This window comes from Heloderma suspectum, chromosome 12 (assembly GCF_057233095.1).
Source record: "Heloderma suspectum isolate Gila_16-S chromosome 12, 16-S_ref, whole genome shotgun sequence".
Classification (NCBI taxonomy): domain Eukaryota; kingdom Metazoa; phylum Chordata; class Lepidosauria; order Squamata; family Helodermatidae; genus Heloderma; species Heloderma suspectum.
The window spans coordinates 21,399,485-21,421,739 of NC_139469.1; the positions used below are offsets into that span (position 1 = coordinate 21,399,485).

General features: G+C 45.6%; 2 protein-coding genes across 11 annotated transcripts in view; both read right to left on the reverse strand.

The window, feature by feature from the left end:
* TELO2 (telomere maintenance 2) overlaps positions 1-7,853 on the reverse strand; it is a 42,603-nt gene extending 34,750 nt beyond the window's left edge. For 5 of the 8 annotated variants that reach the window (XR_014785570.1, XM_084818717.1, XM_084818723.1 and 2 more), the window contains exons 1-3: positions 7,708-7,853; positions 2,880-3,226; positions 396-673 (exon numbers count right to left, since the gene is read on the reverse strand). Coding sequence is in view for 7 of the 8 variants with exons in the window: in XM_084818717.1 (XP_084674843.1) it covers positions 396-673; positions 2,880-3,211 (610 nt within the window). In the remaining variant the exon portion in view is untranslated. Of the gene's footprint in view, positions 1-395; positions 674-1,704; positions 1,752-2,879; positions 3,543-7,703 lie in introns of those variants that run through there. The other 3 variants (XM_084818718.1, XM_084818719.1, XM_084818724.1) reach the window with 3 other exon arrangements.
* A 2,512-nt stretch (positions 7,854-10,365) lies between these two features.
* Positions 10,366-21,529, reverse strand: RNPS1 (RNA binding protein with serine rich domain 1). Of its 3 annotated transcripts, XM_084818675.1 has the most exons (9): positions 21,396-21,529; positions 19,397-19,623; positions 17,379-17,569; positions 16,944-17,099; positions 16,069-16,260; positions 14,596-14,698; positions 13,821-13,974; positions 12,954-13,095; positions 10,366-11,342 (listed from the first exon to the last, which is right to left on the reverse strand). In XM_084818675.1, exons 3-9 carry the CDS (start codon positions 17,447-17,449, stop codon positions 11,237-11,239), a joined length of 924 nt encoding a protein of 307 aa, XP_084674801.1. In that variant the 5' UTR covers positions 17,450-17,569; positions 19,397-19,623; positions 21,396-21,529; the 3' UTR covers positions 10,366-11,236. The 3 variants fall into 3 exon arrangements, with proteins under 3 accessions (XP_084674801.1, XP_084674799.1, XP_084674800.1); XM_084818673.1 differs by lacking the exon at positions 19,397-19,623 and having other exon boundaries at positions 21,488-21,529; XM_084818674.1 differs by lacking the exon at positions 19,397-19,623.
* Positions 21,530-22,255: the final 726 nt, after the last annotated feature.

Genomic DNA, 22,255 nt, shown 5'->3' on the forward strand with positions numbered 1-22,255 from the left:
TATCACTGTTCCCGTCCCCCCTCCACAACAATGCCCCTGGAATGACACTACATCACGATGTAGTGCTGTTCAGGAGAGGACGTGGCTACTGTGCGATTTGGAGGAGCGCTATCATAAAAAAATGCTCTTATTGATAGATTGAATTTTTATCCCGCTCCTCAGCTAAAAAAGGCTCCCGGAGCAGCTTACAATCCATGAGCAAAGAAGACAGTCCCTGCCTGCAGGCTTACAATCTAAATCTTAATCTTAAACAATACATCGTATTTCTTGCCTCTTCTCCACCCCATCCCTCAAATTTCAATGGAAAATTTCATAGTGAAACTTTTGGCTGCACTCTGCTTTATTTCCCTTAACTGCAGCCTGTCAGTGCAGCAGCAGATCCTATGCAATCTCACCTCGCAGTGAATCAAAGATCCTCTCCAGCACCTGGATGATTTCCATGCCAAGCCATGGAAAGTAGTTTTGAGGAAAGAAGATGGACCGGTTTTCTCCCTGGAGCTTGTTGCCTAAATGGTCGGGCAGGCACACGACCTTGCTGAGGATTGCTTCCTGCAGCACTGGAGAGCCAAGCTGTGTTTGTTGCTTGCAGACTTCCCACATCAGAGCAGACAGTCCAGCTCTCTGCAGGAATTGCTCCAGGACACTGACGATTTTATTCAGACGAAAACTGGGCCTGCGTGGAGAGGCAGTTTCTCCCTTTATTTTAATTCATAAGGAAGGGGCAGTGAAACAGGATTCCATCATCATTTGGCTATGCTAAACCCACACAGTGTGGAATATGGGATTCCTGTGAATCTCAATGATGTTGTTTTTGTTTAAAAGCACATTTCTAGCATAGTTGGTTGCGAAAGAAGGCTTGAAAAAGTGTAGAAGACTCACAAACCTTCAACATGTTGTCCTTATCACAATGATTCCTACACTCTCCCTCCATAACTCTGATACATTTCCCACCCACACTTTTGCTCCTTTCTTTGAGCATTATGATATTCCTTATGAAGGAATGTCAAACTCTACGAAAACCAAAATATATAGCAACTGGAATTATGCTAATTAAAGAATGTACTCAAGATTACATCATTTCTAAAGTGTATATTTTAGGTTTTCTGTGGTGGAGAAATAGCATTTTGGGTGCATAACTAACAAATCAAGATCATAACATCTGCAAAACGATGGATGAAATAATATTTGGGTCCTGTCTGTGCAGTACACTGACAGAATAGCTGCGTTCAGAAATAACACTAACCCAAAGGTTCGCCTTTTGAGAATGAGCCTTCCCCTTTCTCATGTGTGAAAGATCAAACTCCTGCTTTCCATTTTGAACTGTAATTCCATTATTTATGAATTCAGGGAACTGTACTTTGCTCTAACTGTGGCTAGTTAACAAACCACAGTTTGATCCTTGTTTGTTTTAACTAACCATAGTTACAACAAACCACTGTTCCGCAGCTTTGGACATAACAATATTGTGATTAGTGCAAAAGTGATAGAAAACTTTGGCTATCTTGTCCTCACATATGTGAAGGAGGAGACCACAAGAGGATCTCATGGCTTAGTTTAGGTGCAATACCAAACCATGACTTGATGCTATGTGAACAAGCATAGAATGAGTCTCATGCTAGGGCACTCCGGCATTCTCCCTCCCTCCCTCCCTCCCTCCCTCCCTCTCACACACACACACACACAGCTCCTTGCATACTGCAATACCTTCCTTCCCTGGTTTCCAGAAAACCATTTTGCCCTTACATCCAAATTTGCAACTGTGGTTGGAGCTTGCCCTGAAAATTAGCATGGCAAAGCAGGATCAAACCAAGCGGGAGAGAGAAGAAAAAGTATATGAATCCTAAGCTTGTTTCATGCTAGGTCATACAACACCAAACCATAGCTTTGGCATTGCGTCTGAACAGTTCCAATGAGTGGGATTCAAAAGACTACACACACAGGGTTTTCTATATGCCATGCGATTTTCCAGGACCCTTCTTCCCATGACAACACACACACACACACACACACACACACACACAGCTGCTCCTGAAAGTTGAGTGGCAACTGATGCAGCATGAGAGGCTGAAGTTGGGCGAAACATTAGCAGTTCCCATGCCCATGCAGAAGTGCCTTAAGAACTGGGCTCTCTGAATCCTGCCCATTATATAGACAAGACAGCCCACCATGAGTTATTTAACCCACGGTGAGGCTGCAGCACACGCGGGGTACATGCAACCACCATTTTTAATAACCCAGCGAGCATGGGTTATGCAAGGGTTAAAGAACTTTTGCATATCCCTAAAACAGACTATGGTTTATGCAAGGGTTGTTTAACCCTCACATAGCCCATGAGTGCCGGGTTCACACAACACTACAACCTCTGAGTGGGGGCTGGATATGCAACATGGCGCCTGTGGGCACTGCAGCGTGTTGGCCAAACCCAGTCACTGAGAGCATCCCAAAAACACAACTGCCATGCTGGATCAAATATCCATCTAGTTTGCCATTCTATCAATGGTAGCCAGCCAGATGTCACAAGGACTTTCCATGCAGGGCATGATGGCAATTGCCATTCTTTATGTTATTAATCCCCAACATTTGCCAGTTAGGAATATGCTGTCTCTGACAGCAGAGGCCAAACTTTTGACTAGCAACCACCAACAGACCTATTATCCTGTTGTCAGCCCCGCTAGAGAGCTTCAGCTATTGGGCAGTATAGAAATGTAATAAATAATATATAAATATCTAGTATTTATGCAATTCCTTTTATTCTATTGGCCATCACAACATCCTGTTGCTGCATCTTAGCTGATAAAAACTTTAGGCACAGGAGCAAGGCTCCCGAAGGAACTGCATAATTCTAGAACTAGAAATCACAGCGCCGAAGCCATTCTTACTGTGTAGAAATGATGGAATCCAATAGAACCATAAAACATTGGTCTGCTGGTCCTTCCAAGAAAAAGCTATCCCACAATTCCTTCTCCTTGTTAGATTGGAATTGCTCCAGCCAATCAAGACTCAGGTTACTGATAAGACACTGAAGAAAGGCAGTGAAATGATAGCGAGTAAATTCTTCCTTCTCTTTCAGGGAGGGTGGATTTTCAGTTCCACCCAGGTAGCTCCTAATCCTCCACAAAGTCTTAGAGATCTGGACGCCATCTCTGGAAGAAGACAGAGTGTCAACTGCTTCTTGTACTGTATGACGAACTTGAAGAAAGTCAGAGTCCATTTCTCTTGGTCACTTCTGAAAAAGAACAAGCTGGTGGATAAGTAATGCAGAGGTTGGAGAGAGTACAGCTGGTCTTTCCTGTCCCCTGATGTCCGCAAGAACACAAACCTAGTTCTACAGACTTTGGCAGGAGAGCCAGTACAGTCAGTATGATAGGGAAAAGACGAGCAATAGGCAAAGCGATTTAGGGCGCAATCCTATGCATGTTTAGACAGAAAAAAGTCCTTCAGTTTCTAGGATTCTCCAGCCAGCACAGGGAGGTTCTACAAGCAAGCCCTTTCTCTCGCAGAAGGTCCCTTTCTCTCATGGAAGGCAGATCCTGAATCCGACCCTAAGTGGGGAAAGAGGAAAAAGAAAGATGGACAACAACAACAACAACGACATAGATGTGGGTCCCATGCTCCAGATTTGAGCTAAAAAGTGGTAGCCTGCGCCTGAAAAGGCTGAATGCTACTGCTATAGCAGACAGTGTTGGAACTGAACCACAGACCCACAAGTTCAAATCCCGTTTAGACATAAACCTAGAATTAGTCACCAATCTGTCAGCTTAACCTACCTCATACATAGGGTCATAGAGGAATAAAATGGGGGGAAAGGGAAGAGAAGGAAACCAGTGCTATGTAACCCATGGAAGTACACAACACTGGCTTGCTGAAGGTTGGAACATATGGAGTAACCATAAAAAGGAGAGTCAGAGAGCATGAGGACTAGGATAGGGGAGACTTGGGTTCAAATCCCCACTTAGCCATGAAGCTCTCACTGAATGGGCCGGACACCCCCCCCTTTGCTTAACCTACCTCACAGGGCCGTTGTGAGGATAAAAATTAAGAAAGGGCGAGAACTGAATATACTGTCTTGCACTTTTTGCTGGAAAAGGCGGGGTAAAAATGTAGGTAATAACAACAGCTGCGAAATCCTGAGCGCCTTTGGAGGAAGGGAGCCAGTTTTTTAAAAATCTAATTAAGTCGCCATGTAAATCCATGCCTTCAAGGCGCCCCCACCTTGTGACCGTGGATGCAACGAGGGAAAAGGGGAAGAAAAAGGAGACTATCAGTGTAGCCCTGAACTTGCGTACTCAGAAGTAGGCCCCACTCAGTTCAATGGGGCTTACTCTCGGGTAAACGTGCGCAGGATTGGCTGACTCAGCGCCTCCATCGCTTTTTCCCGCCCTCCCCGTTACGAGAACTTGTATTTTGGCCCCAAATAGTGACAGCGACCCCTTGTTGTGGTGAAGGGACTTGCGTAACTCAGTGAAGCCATAAGCTATGCCGTGCAGGGCCACCCAAGACGGACAGGTCGTGGCAGAGAGTTCTGACAAAATGTGGTCCACTGGAGAAGGAAATGCAACCCACTCCAGTATCCTTGCCAAGAAAACACCATGGAACGTATCACAAGGCTAAAAGATATGATGCTGGAAGATGAGACTTCCTCAGGTCGGAAGGTGTCCAATATACTACTGGGGAAGAGCAGAGGGTATTTCCAAGTAGCGCCAGAAAGAGTGAAGCGGCTGGGCCAAACCCGAAAGGACACTCAGCTGTGGATGTGTCTGGTGGTGAAAAGAAAATCCGATGCTGTAAAGAACAATATTGTTTAGGAACCTGGAATGTCAGATCAATGAATCAAGGTAAGCTAGAGGTGGTCAAACATGAGATGGCAAGATTGAACATCAACATCTTGGGAATTAGCGAACTAAAATGGACAGGCATGGGCGAATTTAATTCAGGTGACCTTCATATCTACTACTGTGGGCAAGAATCCCTTAGAAGAAATGGAGTAGCATTCATAGTCAACAAAAGGGTGGGAAAAGCAGTACTGGGGTACAATCTTAAAAACGATAGAATGATCTCAGTACGAATCCAAGGCAAACCATTCAACATCACAGTAATTCAAGTCTATGCCCCAACCACTGAGGCCGAAGAAGCTGAGGTTGATCGGTTCTATGAAGACCTACAGCACCTTCTAGAACTCACACCCAAAAAAGATGTCCCCTTCATCATAGGGGATTGGAATGCTAAAGTAGGAAGTCAAGAAATCACCAGGATAACAGGCAGGCATGGCCTTGGTGTACAAAATGAAGCAGGACAAAAGCTAATAGAGTTTTGCCAAGAGAACACGCTGATCATAGCAAACACTCTTTTCCAACAGCACAAGAGGCGACTCTACACATGGACATCACCAGATGGTCAATATCGAAATCAGATTGATTATGTCCTTTGCAGCCAAAGATGGAGAAGCTCTATACAGGCAGTAAAAACAAGACCTGGAGCTGACTGTGGCTCAGATCATGAGCTTCTTATTGCAAAATTTTGGCTGAAATTGAAGAACGTTGGGAAAACCACTAAACCATTCAGGTATGACCTCAATCATATCCCTGATGAATATACAGTGGAGGTGAGGAATAGATTTCAGGGATTAGACCTGATAGACAGAGTGCCTGAGGAACTATGGATGGAGGTGTGTAACACTGTTCAGGAGGCAGCAACGAAATCCATCCCAAAGAAAAAGAAATGCAAGAAAGCAAAGTGGCTGTCTGATGAGGCTTTACAAGTAGCTGAGGAAAGAAGGGAAGCGAAAAGCAAGGGAGAAAGGGGAAGATATATCCAACTGAATGCAGAGTTCCAGACAATAGCAAGGAGAGACAAGAAGGCCTTCTTAAATGAACAATGCAAAGAAATCGAGGAAAACAACAGAATGGGAAAGACTAGAGATCTCTTCAAGAAAATCGGAGATCTCAAGGGAACGTTTTGTGCAAAGACGGGCATGATAAAGGACAAAGAAGGCAGGGACCTAACAGAAGCAGATGAGATTAAGAAGAGGTGGCAAGAATACACAGAAGAACTATACAGGGAAGATCTTAATGTCCCTGATAGCCATGATAGTGCGGTCACTGAACTTGAGCCAGACATCCTCGAGAGTGAAGTCAAGTGGGCCTTAGGAAGCATTACTAACAACAAAGCTAGTGGAGATGACAGTATTCCAGCTGAGCTTTTTAAAATCCTAAAAGATGATGCTGTTAAAGTGCTGCATTCAATATGCCAACAAATTTGGAACACTCAACAATGGCCGCAAGACTGGAAAAGGTCAGTTTACATTCCAATTCCAAAGAAGGGCAACGCCAAAGAGTGTTCAAACTACCGCACAATTGCGCTCATTTCACATGCCAGCAAGGTGATGCTCAAAATCATACAAGCTAGGCTTCAGCAGTATGTGAACCGAGAACTACCGGAAGTACAAGCTGGGTTTCAAAGAGGCAGAGGAACAAATCGCCAACATTCGCTGGATCATGGAGAAAGCAAGAGAATTCCAGAAAAACGTCTATTTCTGCTTCATTGACTACGCTAAAGCCTTTGATTGTGTGGATCACAACAAACTGTGGCAAATTCTTAAAGAGATGGGAGTACCAGACCACCTTACCTGTCTCCTGAGAAACCTGTGTGAGTGTCAAGAAGCAACAGTAAGAACCAGACATGGAACAACCGAGTGGTTCCAAATTGGGAAAGGAGTACGACAAGGCTGCATATTGTCACCCTGCTTATTTAACTTATATGCAGAGTACATCATGAGAAACGCCGGGTTGGATGAATCACAGGTCGGAATTAAGATTGCCGGGAGAATTATCAACAACCTCAGATATGCAGACGATACCACCCTAATGGCAGAAAGCGAAGAGGATCTCAAGAGCCTCTTGTTGAGGGTGAAAGAGGAGAGTGCAAAAGCTGGTTTGAAACTCAACATTCAAAAAACGAAGATCATGGCATCTGGCCCCATCACTTCCTGGCATATAGAAGGGGAAGAAATGGAAGCAGTGACAGATTTTACTTTCTTGGGCTCCAAGATCACCGCAGACGGTGACTGTAGCCATGAAATTAAAAGACGCTTGCTCCTTGGGAGGAAAGCTATGGCCAACCTAGACAGCATAGTAAGAAGCAGAGACATCACCTTGCCGACAAAGGTCCGTCTAATCAAAGCTATGGTTTTCCCAGTACTAATGTATGGCTGTGAGAGCTGGACTATAAGGAAGGCTGAGCGCCGAAGAATTGATGCTTTCGAACTGTGGTGCTGGAGAAGACTCTTACGAGTCCCCTGGACTGCAAGGAGGTCAAATCAGTCCATCCTAAAGGAAATCAACCCTGAGTGCTCATTGGAAGGACAGATACTGAAGCTGAAGCTCCAATATTTTGGCCACCTAATGCGAAGAGAAAACTCCCTGGAAAAGACCCTGATGCTGGGAAAGACTGAAGGCAAAGGGAGAAGGGGACGGCAGAGGATGAGATGGCTGGATAGCATCACGGATGCAACGAATATGAACTTGAGCACGCTCCGGGAGAGAGCGCAGGACAGGAAGGCCTGGCGTGCTGTGGTCCATGGGGTCACGAAGAGTCGGACAAGACTGAACGACTGAACAACAACAACAAAGTGACAGCGAGAAATTATAGGGTCACGCGCACAAAACCCCTCAAAACTAAGCGGAGCGGGGGGACGGGGGTCTCACCAACCATGGAGATGATGTCCAGGATGGAGCGACCGCACTTCTACGCCTCTGGACAGACAGGCCTAGATCGGTGACACTCTTCTTATTTCCTCCGCTCGCTCTCAGCGGCGCCTTCAGAGACTCAACCAACGGCGGCTTCCACTTCTGACCGGACGTTCCGGGAATTGTGCCGCGCTAGATTTCCTCTTTAATCTCTATGGTCAGCCGCCTCCGCTCTGGGTCGCATTTACCTCAGGAGCAGTCGTTCGCCGATTCGACGCTCCCTTTGCCCAGCTGGGAGTCCGCTCGGCTGGGGGGGAGGGGGAGAGGAGAGGGAGAGAGAGAGGGAGAGGGAGAGGGAGAGGGGGAGAGGGAGCGGGAGGGAGCGCGCCAGCCGAGTGTCGAATCGGCGAACGACTGAGGTAAATGTTGTTTACCCGGAGTGAAGGAGACTGACCATAGAGATTAAACCAAAAAAAGGCTAGCGCGTCCCAACCTTGAGTCGAGTCGGCCGAATCGGCCCGCCTCTTGCGACGCTTCGCGGCTCGCTCGCTCCCCCGCCCTTCCCCGTCTTAAAGAGACAGTAACAAAGGAAGCCCCGATTTTGAAACAGCGGTTCGCTCTGTTTTTAGTGCTGGGCTGATTTTTTTAAATTATTATTTATTTATATCCCACTCTTTCTCCAAGGAGTTTCAGAGGACGAGAACCTGTGGCCGTCCTGGTATTCTGGACTCCAACTCCTATCAGCCTCACTCAGCATGGCCAACTGTCGGGGATGATGGGAGATGTAGTGCAGCGTTATCTGTAAGACCGCAGGTCCCCCCACCTCTGGAATATAGACGGTTCTTCTCCCTTCTCCATACACAACAATCCTGTGAGGTAGGTTAGTGACTGGCCCAAGATCAATCCAGTGAGTTTCATGGCTGAGAAGGAAATCAAACCTTGGTGCCTCGAGTCCTAGTCCAATACTCAAGTTACAGGAAGCCAGATTCCGGCTGAACATCAGGAAACACTTCCTGACTGTAAGAGCAATACGACAACGGAACCAATGACCTAGGGAAGTGGTGGGCTCTCCCACACTGGAGGCCTTCAAGACGAGGCTGGACAGCCATCTGTCAGGGATGCTCTGACTTGGATTCCTGCATTGAGCAGGGGGTTGGACTCGATGGCCTTGTAGGCCCCTTCCAACCCTGCTATTCTATGATTCTGTAACCGCTCTGCCTCACTGAAGGCTGGAACATGTGAGAAGCCATAAAGAGAAGCATCAGAGACCATGAGTTGCAGGCAGGCTGCAACATCAGCGTCTCTCATTTGGCTGTGTTAAAAACCAGTTGGTTACCCGTGAACACAGTTCATTGGGGGGGGGGGGAATCAAATCTAACGAAAGGTTTAAATTAACTAACTGCATTTATTGAAACATTCGAAGTGTTAGATCTTTTATCTTTACAAAACTTCCTTAAATACAATCTTCTTTGTGTAAACTCCTGGGCGGCCGCTTAACGTCCTTGTTCTGGCTGATCCACGACTTGAATGGTGAGGTTTGCCAGTGAGCGCACATGACTTGTTTAGGGCACAATCCTATCGGGATAGGCGACTGCCTATCCAATGCAGGGCAGGAGCAGCACAGAGGGGAAGATCCCCTGCATTCGCAGCTGGACAGTCGATTTTGGCTGTCTAGCCACAGGAAGTCGGAGCAGTGGGGGCACATGCCAGACAGTGTCGGAAAAGCACATCTGCCTGCCCCTCCCCCAGGAACGCCCCCGTTTTCGCTGCTCTGCGCTCCTCTTACCAGCGCAGAGCCAATCTGCACTTCCTATGAGGCAGCGCAGAAGGGGCAGAGGTCGGTTCTCAGGGAACCGAGCTATCCTATGGCCTTCTAGCTGCTGACTAGCCGGCCATAGCATTTTGCCCTTACATATGTTACTAGCATATCGCTGTGCTTTGGCCTGCACCTGTGTTTATAAAGTTGTACAGAATCTTTTAAACGTTCTTCTGTTAAATTTAACAGCTAGAGACTTCCTTTCTGAGCAATAACTAAACTTTAACAAGGTTACTTTTAACTGCAGGTGTCTCTTAATCCCTTCATGATTTGTTTACAGGCTGCATGTTACTGGCATATCATTGTACTTTTACCTGCACTTGTGTTCATAAATGTGTACAGAAACTTTTTTGTGTTCATATTTTATTTTGCTCCAATTTGCAATTGTTTATTATAGTAAATAATTATTGAAGATAGCCTAATTCTTAAAATAAAAGCTTTATGGACATAAACTCCTGACTGAATTATAATGAAAACCACTGTTATTCATGGAATCTGCCGGTCAAGAGCCTTCCAAGTGTGTTTCATGAGAATCAGTCAACAAGAAGGCAATCAAAAAGGGATGACCAATTAACATCTTTGAATTATATGTAAGATAATATTCCTCTAGTAGCATATGATGAGTCTCTCACACTCTTCAAAAAAGATCTTGGTTGACTAAGCCTAGTCTATATGTGAATTAAATAATAATGTTGAAGAAAAAAGTAGACTATGTTTTTAGTGATGCATGGATGTATTGCAGGAGGCAATTTTGGAAGAGGCCCTATGTGAGTGTGTGTGTATGTATGTATTGGAGAGAAAGGGGAGCGTCTTAAGATTCTGGGTACCTGCCATCTATAGTTCAACAAAATGATCAACACACATTAACTTGCAACCATATTGGTTTATTCAGTCTTGTCGCTTTACACAAGTACAAACACAACATGACTACTACAAGATGCTACAAAGTTATACAAAAATCAAACTTTATAGTAATGACTGTACAGTAGGCTGCAAAACTCTCACCTTTTGCAAACTGAACCTTAGTTACCTGAATTGGTCTCAAAATCAACCCTAGAGGATGAGCAAAATCTCTTTTTTGCCAATTTGTTTCACATCTCCTAAAAAGCAAAAGCATTTACATAGATTCTGGAAGGAAAGGGCCATGTGAACAATGTACCAAAGCCATGTTGGCAAAGGGAAGCCTGACAAGAAAACCAGGATTCTTTTTCAAGTTCTTGGGTTGGTTTGAGGGAACAACCACAGGTATACGGGATGTCTGTAACCTTTTCTGTCTCCCTGTGCAAGAATGCAATGGGTTCGTTCACCATGCCAAAGGTTGCAGCATCCAACATCTCCATATGCAGGAGTTAATGGGGGGGGGGGGAGACAAAGAGATTGTATCTAAATTTGCTGAGTGGGTGAAGAAGAGGAAAGGGATGTTCTTTATTTTTAGTGTAACCTAAAAGTAACAGAGCTCACTGGACTCATGAGGACAGATCTGATGTCTAAAGCATATTTCTCATTTAGAACCTCAGAAACAAAGGTACCTTTAGAAAGCACTTTACTTCAATGCAAGGAAGTTAAACCCCCACCCCCCCATCCCACTGGGGCCAAGACACTTAGCTAGTTTTCAGTTTCTCAGCACACCCTTTCCTCCATTCCCATTCCTTTATTTTTAAAAAAGGTACAATTTTAAACTGGATGCACTTTAAGTTAAAAAAACAAAACCCAAGAAGCTGCCAAGTCCTGCATTTTATCGGGAAGAGTTGGAACTGGAGCGACTGCGGTGTCGCCTCCGGCCTGGAGATCTGGATCTCGATCGCCTGCGGACTGGGGACCTGCGCCTGGGAGACCTGGACCTGAAAGAGGATGGTTGTTTAAGAGGAGGAGCAGAGCTTCATTAGGAGAAAGGTGTCAATAATTTTTAAGATCCATCCTATCTTGTCCCTTTTTATTAAGCCGGAGTCCAAAGTAGATTTCATATCCTATTTTATTTAAAATATTGATATCCCACCTTTCCTCTGAAGAGCTCAAGATGGGTAGTAGATAATAGCAGTTTGATGTACACACACACCCCTCATGTGAGCAGGAGAAACATACAACTATTCATAATGAAACACAGCAAGGGTACTGCTAAAAACAGAATTTCTGGGTCCCTGCTGCTAGGGTGTTTGTGCTTCTGGTGTACACTTGGGGAGGATCTGGAAGGCGACTTCTTGACAGGCCCTGCAGCTGTTTTCTCAACACAAGCACACCAGCTGAATTGGCTCAACATTATTCCAGGTCCTGGCTAACGTTGTTTGAGTGCGCACACGTGTGCGCACACATGTGTATGCATCGTAACACTATGAGGCAGAATCTGAAGCCAACTGGTTCCAACCTCTAAAATCCTTTGGAGACATACTTGGCTCACCACCAGCTGCAGTGCACTGCACAGCAAGCAATGAACTTGCTCAAATGGTCCATCCTTGGTGTGGTTCAAATGAACCCCACAGATGTCTCTTTGAATTGTTTAGCTCTTACCTGCCAGAGCTCCTACAGGAACAAAGAAACTTTTCAGATATGCAAACACCAAAACTGCATGACCACACTTAACTATCTCCCCACCAAACCAGCCCCTACTACAGTATGAAAGCCAGCAGGCTATGACTTCTCAGTAGTGCTCCCATCCACAATAATCACAAATATGTTAAAAACAGAGCCAGACAACAGCATTGCAGAACTTTAAAATCAGATGCACTGCTGGGGACATAAACAGGGTAGTAGTCATTTAACTCGCAACAAAAACTCTAAATCCAGAGGGCTTTAATGAACAAGGTATTGTAAATATCATAGCTATATGTAGGCAAATCCAAGTTTTAGAGCAGGGCTTGGCACCTTCAGGGCGTCTGGGGGCCATTTCCACCACCTGTATCCCCCTGTGGAATGCATTCTGCAGGGCACCCAAAAACCTCACATTTCCCCCCCAAAGAAAATGGCCATGTTAGCACTACAGAGTGCTGAACGGCCCACACTGAGCTTGTCCTGAAGCCAAATTTTACCTGTAAGGTGCTCCGTTGTGGTTATGGAGTGCTATACGGTTCAAACTTAGCTTCAGAACAAGCTCAATTTGGCCTGTTTAACCCTCCATTGCGTTTATATGGCCATGGGGGGGGGTAAATTTTTTTTAAAAATATTTTGCCACACGTGCCCCCCAGTTACCCACCCATTTTAGGGTTTGGAAACAGTGAAGAGGAGGGGAAGATGATTGTGGGAATCACCTTTTTGTGATTGAGGGCCCCTCAAGAACTGTTGCTCACTAAGGTGGCTCCAACAATCCAAGCAACATCTGAAAACATTTTACAAGCAGTAGAATTTGAAGGTGATATGCTACCTCAATGAAAAGGATGGATATAAGACAAGTTGTAGTCTCAACAACTGAACAGTTACAGCCCTCCTGTATCTTACACAGCCCCATTAAGGCAGCCTACCTTCTCCTCATGCGAGGTGGTGAACGACGCCACATGGGCGGCGGAGGCAACATCCTCCTGGGAGGGGAGAAACGCCTGGGAGGTAGCCTAGGCCGAGGAGTCAAGACAGCTGTGGCCGTGATCTCCTGACCATCAATCTGCCCTGTTGAAGATCACAAAAACAGATCACGAACTCAGTGTGTTTCAGCATCAAAAATCTTTCTAGACACAGCGTATTCTCATCTCAGCTACCTATCTGGCTACAGGAGAAAGATCATTCAGTGTTCAGATTTTTGGAGATTCAGAGACAGAAAATACCAGATTGGAGATGAAAAAACAGCTGGATTGCACAGCTAAAGTGAGGAGAGCTCTAACTAGGTGAGAGAGCTTGGAGTATTTGGCATTGCCTGTTATCACCTTTTTTAAAAAAAGCAAGTTTGTGGCCCAGCCTTCCCTAGTCTGGCATCATCCAAATGTGTTGTGACTATAGCCCAAAACATCTGGGTGGCACCTGGTTGGAAGAAGGCTGCTGTAGCCATTTTGTTTGCAAGGAGAACTGGTTGATGGAGCTTCTGCAACCCAACTGACTGGGTTATTGGTCAAAGTGTTGAAGAGTGGATCATCCCAATCTAAGTGAGTTGGTATGTGGGAATGGATAATACCTTATTTATAACCAACTTTGTCCAAAAAGCTTGGAGTTGGTAGCCACTTTTCATAAATGAAAGACTCTTTTTCCAAAAAGGCTCGCAATCACAAGTCTGACACTTACAAACACATAGTCTAAGAGATAGAGAAATTCCCATCACTTCGTCAGATACCAGACTGCACAATTCAGCAGACTACACAACGTGGCACAGCACCAGCGCCTGTCCGGTTTATGATACGTACCTCCATCCATGTGCTTCAGCGCCTTCTCGGCATCATCTGGATTCTCAAATTCTACATATGCGTATCCTTTGGAGAGGTGTGGATTGAGCCTGTCAACTGGCATGTCAATCATTTTGATCTTTCCATAAGTGGAAAATATTTCCATTACATGATCCTGTGGGAAAAAAGAATTCCCCTTAATGACTGTGGCAAATTTCCATTTCCTTCCAACTTTATAATGGAATGCTGAAAGGGAAGAGGCAGCAACACAGCATGCACACCTTTAACTGGAATTGGATAAAGGTGTGAATACCAGGCGAATCCATACAAAGATGCTTCTGTCACAATTTTTCTTCCTAGATTATTCAAACTTTACTCAAATATGCTAGATATTTATAGGAAGTTGAATACTGAAATATAGGAAGTTGAATACTGAAATACAACTGGTACAGACCAATACTTCTGCTGCAATTGCAGAAGTTCCCAAGTTCGATACTGGGCATGTCCAGTTCAAAGGGTCAGGTAAGTAGGTCCAGTGAAAGACCTCTGTCTGAGACCTTGGAGAGTCACTGCCAATTACAGTAGATAATACCGAACTAGATGACATAATTTGACAAGGCAGCTTGCTATTTCCTCTAGGTTAGTGTTCAACATCTACAAGTCTGGCATGCGTCAATTTGTTTTATAAGTAATTTGACCATAAATTCCCAACATTCAAATTAAATTTGCATTTAAATCTCCAACTCCAAAGTCTTTTCTTGCTCTTTCTGAGAGCAATCAAGTGACCAGCTATTACCTTGGTCACATTTCTGGTTAGTCTCCCAACATGCACTTTGGTGGGTTTGGGTGATGGACTCCTCCTCTTCCGTTCCTTTTCATCTCTCTTGGGTGGCTTAGACCTAGTGGAAATATTCAAAATGTGTCATATTTTTCTAACATATAAATCTACAACAAAAAACCATCAACAATTTATAAAGACAACAATCTTGATTATTTAATATTCCTTACTAAATTCGTTAGACCTTAAAAAAAGTTGCCAACTGCTATCTGGCATTTACAGACTGCAAGAATCATATTCAAAGGATCAAATAAGTAGGTGATTATTTAGGCTGTGTCCAATTAATTTCAATGATATTTAGGTGGATCTTTGCTAGATATTGTCCACCAAGATGCAATTCAGAAGCACCTTTTTAAATACTACGCACCCAAGGATGAGCTTTAAAAAGACAAAAATTATCAACCCAAATTGCATCCAATACATTATTTTGCTCCAAGGAAAGCCTTTAGATCACAAACAGCAAAGTATAGCCCAAGGAAATATTTTGAGTTTGCCTCTCACTCTGGGAATGCGGTTTATGGCATGCTAGGAAGCTGCACCAGTTAACGTGTCTGTTGCGTAAATCTGGACCGGCAAGCCAGTATTCAGAATGTGGCAATGTAATCAATATTGAAGGTTTTGGAGGGATGGAGAATGCAAGCCCCTTTTCTCCAAGCCTGATGATCTCCAGCGCCATCTTAAAATCCACTGCCTTTGTCGTTTGACATTCACACATACTGGTGGCAGGGCATCTTCCTAAACAGACCTTGTTCATGAACATGGCCCGTCTCAGACCAGAAAAGTAAGGAAGCAGTCTCAGAGAGGGATGCAAATGGACCACGTTGCCTACCTCATGTTCAAACCTGCTTCAGAACTCAAAAGTTTCACTTTGTAAACTAAAATGTCTTCCACCATGTTGCAGAGTACTTCAGAACCCATCAGCATTCTGTGTGGTCTGGTCAAGTGAAATTTATTACGGGGCAGTATTTAGGATGTTACAGTAATATTAAATACCCTATGCATATCAGAGCACAACAGAGTGTCCAGTGAATTGTTTTGACTTCTCTGGATACAGTCAGACTTTTAAAAATATCACAGGTGTTCCAAATATTCTTTCTTCACAGACAAAGAAGACTTTGGGGAAGGGCCGTAGCTCAGTGGCGCAATACACGCTTGGCATGCAGGAGGTCCCAGGTTCAACCCTTGATGCCTCCAGGGAGGGCTGAGGAAGACCTCTGTCTGAAACCCTGGAGAGCTGCTGCGGGTTAGTGCTGACAACAGATCAATTAATGGTCTGACTCAGTATATACGCCAGCTTTGTATGAAGGAAATGCCCAACTACTGCTTGCTTCAAGTAAATCTCACAGGAAGTGTTCATCAAGGCCAATGGAGATCAAGTAACCAAAGCACACGATCAACAGCAATCCCACCCCGTGGATAACCCAGACTCACTTCGAACGGGAACGTCTCCTGTTGTCATGCCTACGTCGGGAGGGGCTCGGAGAGCCTGAGGAGCTGCTGGAGCTGGAGCTACGAGAAGTGCTAGAGCTCCCGGAACGGCTTGATGCGGAGGATGAACTGGAGCCACTGCTGGAGCCGGTGCTGGAGCTCGAACCGGAACTGGATGTGGAGCTGGACCGAGACCTGGCAGAGGAGGGTCAACCAGGTGGGAACAAGCGTTTATTTATTTAAAATAATTATACCCCTCCTTTCCCCCCAAAGGAGCACAAAGCGGCTTACAATATTAACAAAACAAGTACCAGTCCAACAATAAAATCCCGCTATCACGATAAAACAGTTTAAAATACAACCATTTTCACCTGATAACCAGAGAACTTGTGAAGGTGTTGAGAATGACACACATGCAACCTGGAGCACCTCTCACCCATAACCGGCCACCTCCACAAGCTGAGTTCAGAGAGGATGCTCTTTTAATAAGTGCCAAGTGGATTATTTGTGGGTAGTCCACTCAAACTCCCAAGACCTCAGTCTGGAAAATGGGACTGGAATCAAATAGCGTTTGCATTATTGCTTCCATCAACCTCTTCATGTAATAACCAACTTGCCGGATCAGATCAAGGTGCATCTTTCCTGCAGTCTCCAACAGCCCTACAGTCCCAGGAATCTTACAAAACAGGGCATGGTGGAGACAGCCACCTCTTCCCGTCAACACAGATACTGTGCTTCCAGCATCCAAGACTTACAGGTATGCTTCCTCTGAACATGGGACCTCCATTTTTAACAGTTAGCCAACAGTCCTTGGAAGACCTAATCCCTGACACATCCTTTATCAAACCCTAGAATTCTTGATGAGTCACTCAGCTTACCTGGTGCTACTGCTGCCACTGGAGGCGCTGCGCCTTTTGCGAGTTTTGTCACGCCCACGGTCCTTTTCACTTGATTCCTTTGTGGCGGGTTTGTCCTTGGACCGATCCTTGGATTTTTCTTCGGTACGGTCTTTGCGCTTGGTAGGAGAGGGAGCCCTTTAACGAAGAGAGGTTTGGAAACTTAACTTCCAGATTTCAGTTACCAACAAAAGCAAGAACAACCACTGTGACAAGGTTGGAATGCTAGACACAAATTCCCAGCAGTTACACTATGGAGCAGCTTCACAAAAGAAAGCCAATGGTGTGTGACATATGGAAGTTATGAAAAGAGGAAATATGCATTTCTAATTCCTCATGCTTGCTGGGAAAGCCTGAAAGTAGACTGCACAGACCCCCCAAGAGGGGTTAGGCCTTGAAAATTCAGACAATTATTACCTAGTGCTGGACTTTTTATTATTTTCCTTGATGCCTAGCAAACTCTTCTTTTTCATTCCTGACAGCTCCATTTTCCCCTTCCGAGTCCAAAAGCGGCACAGTGGGGGCCTCACTTATCTGAAAGCTTACTTCTAACTCCTTGATTCTGAGAAACGATCCCTAAGCGAGTGCAATAAACTCCAAAGAGCAGCCTAGTGACAAGATAAAAGGATTGAGAGACAATTAACATATAGGCAGAAGAAACCTGCTTCACAAGAAAAAGCACACGCTATCGAGACATTGTTCATGCAAAGCATTATAGTTAGCACATCCCTGCGCAGCTGTTAACAACCAATTCCCCAGCTGAAAATAGCATCTGCCGAACAACTTGCACAGTGTGTGTTAAAGGTGCATTTGAGATTCCCTTCTGGCCACCTTTCAAGAGGAAGAAAAACGTTGCAACCGAAGTAGCAAAGTACACTGGGTTTTCTAGTCTGGAGATTTAGACACCCAACATTCCAATAGGCAGTGAGACACCTCAGTTTAAAACTATGTACCGTGTGTTTAGTAAGGGGGAAGGCCAGAATTACCAGAATTGCTCCCGCACATCCTAAATCTTCAATGTCTTATTTTCACAGCTCTGCTTTTTAAAATTTTTAATGCAGTTTCTCTGATACAATATTTTCTTTTGTATCAGCATTCTATACTTAATTTTGTAAAACACCAATTAAAGCCCAGACACCAGGCTCACTCCAAGGCTATGCCTGAGGACTGCACAGAGTACAAAGACAGCCCTGTCCTCAGAGCATAGGTGAGCCTCCAGTTGTAGCAGTGAGCTGGTTAATTCATGTGAGCCACTGTAAGTCCTTACAGGCCACATACACCATGGGCTCAAAGGTTTCTCTAAAATTTGAGTGGTAGAGATTACTTCTGTTTATTTAGAAGATTTTAATTCTGCCCTTCAGGAGAGAACTGAGGGTGGCAAACTTTAAAAACAATAGATATTTTAACACACATACATACAAACCTAATCCAAATGAATGGAAGAGCATACAGGTTACTGTTAGGTTTATGCATATTTCTGTGTAATTGTATGCAAGCATCTCTCCAGAAAACCAATATCAGGGCAACATTTGGAAAATGGAGGCAACCTTTGAAAGGCCAAGGTTTTAATTCCTGTACTTCAATTAGGGATGTTAGAGAATTCTGCCACGGATACCAGGGGGCCGAATTCCAGTGAATTCGGCCCCCCGGAATCCGTGGCGGAATGGAGCAACCTGCCCCACCACCCCGTGAAAGCCCCGCGAAACGGAGCCTACCTGGCTGCGGCTCCAGCGGTGGCAGCTCTGCCTGCTGCCAGGCTGGTGCAGACGCAAATGGCGTCCTGAGTAGGGGACGCCATTTGCGTCCCTATGGTAGCCCGTGATAGGCTACATAAATATTTATGTAGCCTATCACAGCTAAAGCAGGGACGCAAATGGCGTCCCCTACTCAGGACGCCATTTGCATCCTCACCAGCCCAGTAGCGGCTGGAGGCCCCGCTGCGGGTTGGCCCGGCTGGCGGCTCTGCAGCCTGGCCGCAGAGCAGAGCCGGCTGGCCAGGATTCCGGGGGGGAGGAACGGATCGCCTCCCCCCTGTCAAGGATTTCGGGGGGAGGGACGGAGCGCCTTTCCCCCACCGCGGATGTCCCTGGACGAAACCAGGTAAGTGTTTCGTACATCCCTAACTTCAATCCCTGTCCACAGTTAGGCCCCTGTAACTCAAAAGGCACTGAGAGATCAAAGCTATTTTGACATGCATACTAAGAGCAAAAATATTTTGTGTCTTTAAAGCTATATGCCCTTTCCTTTGTGGAGGGCAAGCTGGGTAATAATACTGGGAAAAATGCTTAATAAGCAAACTATATCAGACATGTGATTCTTCTACAGTTGTCTATAACTTAACTTGCAACTGCCTCAACAGCATAAAAGAAAGCGAAAGCAATCACTGCTATATTACATGGTTCTGGTGTAGCAGCAGACTATTCCCATAAGCTTACATTTTTCAACTGGAAGCTCTGTTCAAGTTCATAAACGATGTCAAATAATCCTGCATGGGTCATTCAGGAACATATCTCTTACTTTTGTGTCACTCACATAAATTTTAAAAACAGATGTGTGTAATGCCATTCCCCTGCCCTACAAAAATCATGTTCAGGGAACTTCTGTGAGGAGGTCCCAGATCTCTTATTGGATCTGCTTTCAACAACATGTTCTGAACGAAGCCCTGTATTGTGTGGTGAACAGAAGCATCTTCAGAAGGAGAAACAGCAGGACGTACTCTAGCAATTTCCATAAGCAAACAATGCAAGAGTTAAGGTATAATTCTTCTAAATTCATACGCCTGTAAACTTTAAATTTAAGTAGTTCTCTCACTTTGGGCAGCACAAAAGTGTTAAAGCTATTTAATAACTGTTTGTGTAAATATGGCCTCAGATTACCAAGTTATCAGAGAAGAGCCATATCCCAGGTATTTTTTTTAAAACACAGGAAATTAACTGTTATTTCTTTGGCAGTATTTTTTTGGATACCAGGAGACAAGACAAAACACAGTGAAGAAGGGCTGGTGCCTTTAGACCAGAGGTGGGCAATATGACGCCCACATGCACCCCACATGGGGATTTTTGGAAGCCCCCATTGGGTCCCCTGCCACCACCTCGCTGCTAGATTCCCAGCAGACTCACACTTCCTCCACTGTTTGGCAGGCTGGGGAGAGAGTGATTCTACAGAGAAACAGGTCATGTTATCACTTCCAGCGGCGATGTGCAGCTGGTTCCGCAGGAGGGGGGGAGCAATGGAGCCCCCTCCAACCCAATGAAGATGCTCACCCCTGCTTTAGATCATACTTGCTGGACTTCATGAACTACCTGACTGGCCACTACTAGAAAGAGGATGTTGAACTAAGTGGACCCTTAGTCAGATCCAGCAGGGCTCATTTTATGATCTACACTATAAGCCCACTGAACAGAGAACTTATCCCCTCCATGTGCTACACAGGCTCTAGCAGACACATTGGCTTCAACTTGTTTTTATAAGAACAGCACTAGCAACAGCATAATGCTCTAATGTAAGAACCGATCTGGGAATCCAATTAAGAAATCCCACACTTGAAGCCAAATATTCTGGGAGATAATGAGCCAGTGTGGTGCAGTGGTTGGCATCAGACAAGGACAACAGAGACACAAGTTCAGTCGTGAGGCTCAGTGAATGGCTTTGGGCCAGTCATATTAACTCTCAGCCTAACCTACCTCAAGGACGACGGAGACACAAGTTCAGTCGTGAGGCTCAGTGAATGGCTTTGGGCCAGTCATATTAACTCACAGCCTAACCTACCTCACACAGTTTAGAGGATAAAAGGGAAGAGGAAGAGAAAAGCCATAAACGCCACCCTTTGTTCCTTGGAGAAAGGTGGGATAAAACACATTTTATTTTATAAAACTAGTAACAAATTATATTTTATAGTACAAAATATATTACTTAGAGAATGAGAGAGCACAACCTTAGCCGGCACTACGGGGAAATGCTTAAAACATGTGTCTGTGGTGGACACCAGGAAACTGGGGAGAACACCAAGGGGAAGGGGGAGAAAGAGAAGCGAAACCCCTTCTCCACGCACCCGACGTGATATAATGGCCGTAGCTCGGTGGCAGAGCACGTGCTTTGCATGCAGAACCCCGGCTTCTCCAGGTAGGGCTCGGAAGGAATCCTGCCTGAAACCCTGCAGAGCCACTGCCAGTCGGTGTCAACTATACCGGGCTAAATGGACCAATGGTTTGATTCGGGATAAGGCAGCGCCCTACGTCCTATATGAGCTTCCACCCCCCAACTCAGAGCAAGAGGGACCGGAAAGGGGCGGAGCAAACCTGAACTCAGGCGTCAATCACAGACAGCCTCCTCCCCCCCCCCCCCCGCCGCCAAGGCCATCCCCACTGCTAGGCCAGGCTCACGCTCAACCGCGAGGCCGACCCTCCACAGAAGCCCCTCAGCGGCTCCAAGAACCTTCTCTCGACGCTCTCAGATGCCCTCACGGCTCCCCGCCGCCCGACCGGGGCCGGATGGCGACGGATTACCGCCTCTTTCCCGCTACTTACATCCTCAGAAGCCGACCGTCGCTCCCTCGTCGCGCTCGCTGTGACGTACAGCCGCCGCCTTCCCAGAGAGCGGCAAAGAGTCGTCAGGAGGCGCGCGCGCCCGCGCGCGCTCTAATGGCGTCACCACATGCCGGAGGCGGGAGAAGCGTCTCAAACCCCTGACCCCCCTCGGTCTCCATGGTTACCGTCCCCTTTTAAAGGGCCAGAGCAGATGTCTTATGTTGTTATAGCCGTATGGGCTTCAGATATGTAGGGCGCCAGGGTGGGGAAGGCTGGGCCAAAAGTTTTGTACAATTTTATGAAGGTGTTGCTAGTGCAATAAAACAACAGCCCTGCGAGGGAGGGTAGGCTGAAAGATAGTGTGACTCGCCTGTGGTCACCCCGTGAGCTCCAGGGCTGAATTATCTTGAATTTGTGTTTGATATATTTAAAAAAAAAAAAATTCCCTTCTTGGCCTTCAGCTGGTGGGTAGGGACATGCAAGGTGGGTTGCAGCAGTAGCACTAGTCCCTCCCCCCCCCACACACACACACTTAGAAGTGGGTCTCAAAATGTATACTTGGTGCAAAAGGTGGACCCCAGGGTTGGAAATGTATTTGACAGTATATGCTATCTTTCAGGGCAAAGCCCTCCCAAAGTGGCTCACATAAACGTTTAAAACCACAAAATACAACTAAAGGGCCCTGCTGGATCAGACCAAGGGTCCATCTAGTCCAGCATTCTGTTTACACAGTGCCCAACCAGCTGCCTGTGGGGTTGAGAGACCTAC

Excerpts from the sequence above, each read along its gene's own strand:
- RNPS1 (XM_084818673.1), bottom strand. The coding sequence starts at position 17,449 with ATGGAGCTGTCAGGAATGAAAAAGAAGAGTTTGCTAGGCATCAAGGAA. Across the intron at positions 17,100-17,378 it reads AATAAAAAGTCCAGCACTAG|GGCTCCCTCTCCTACCAAGC; the intron begins GTAATAATTGTC and ends TCTTCGTTAAAG. Across the intron at positions 11,343-12,953 it reads CCACCTCGCATGAGGAGAAG|GTCCAGGTCTCCCAGGCGCA; the intron begins GTAGGCTGCCTT and ends ATCCTCTTTCAG.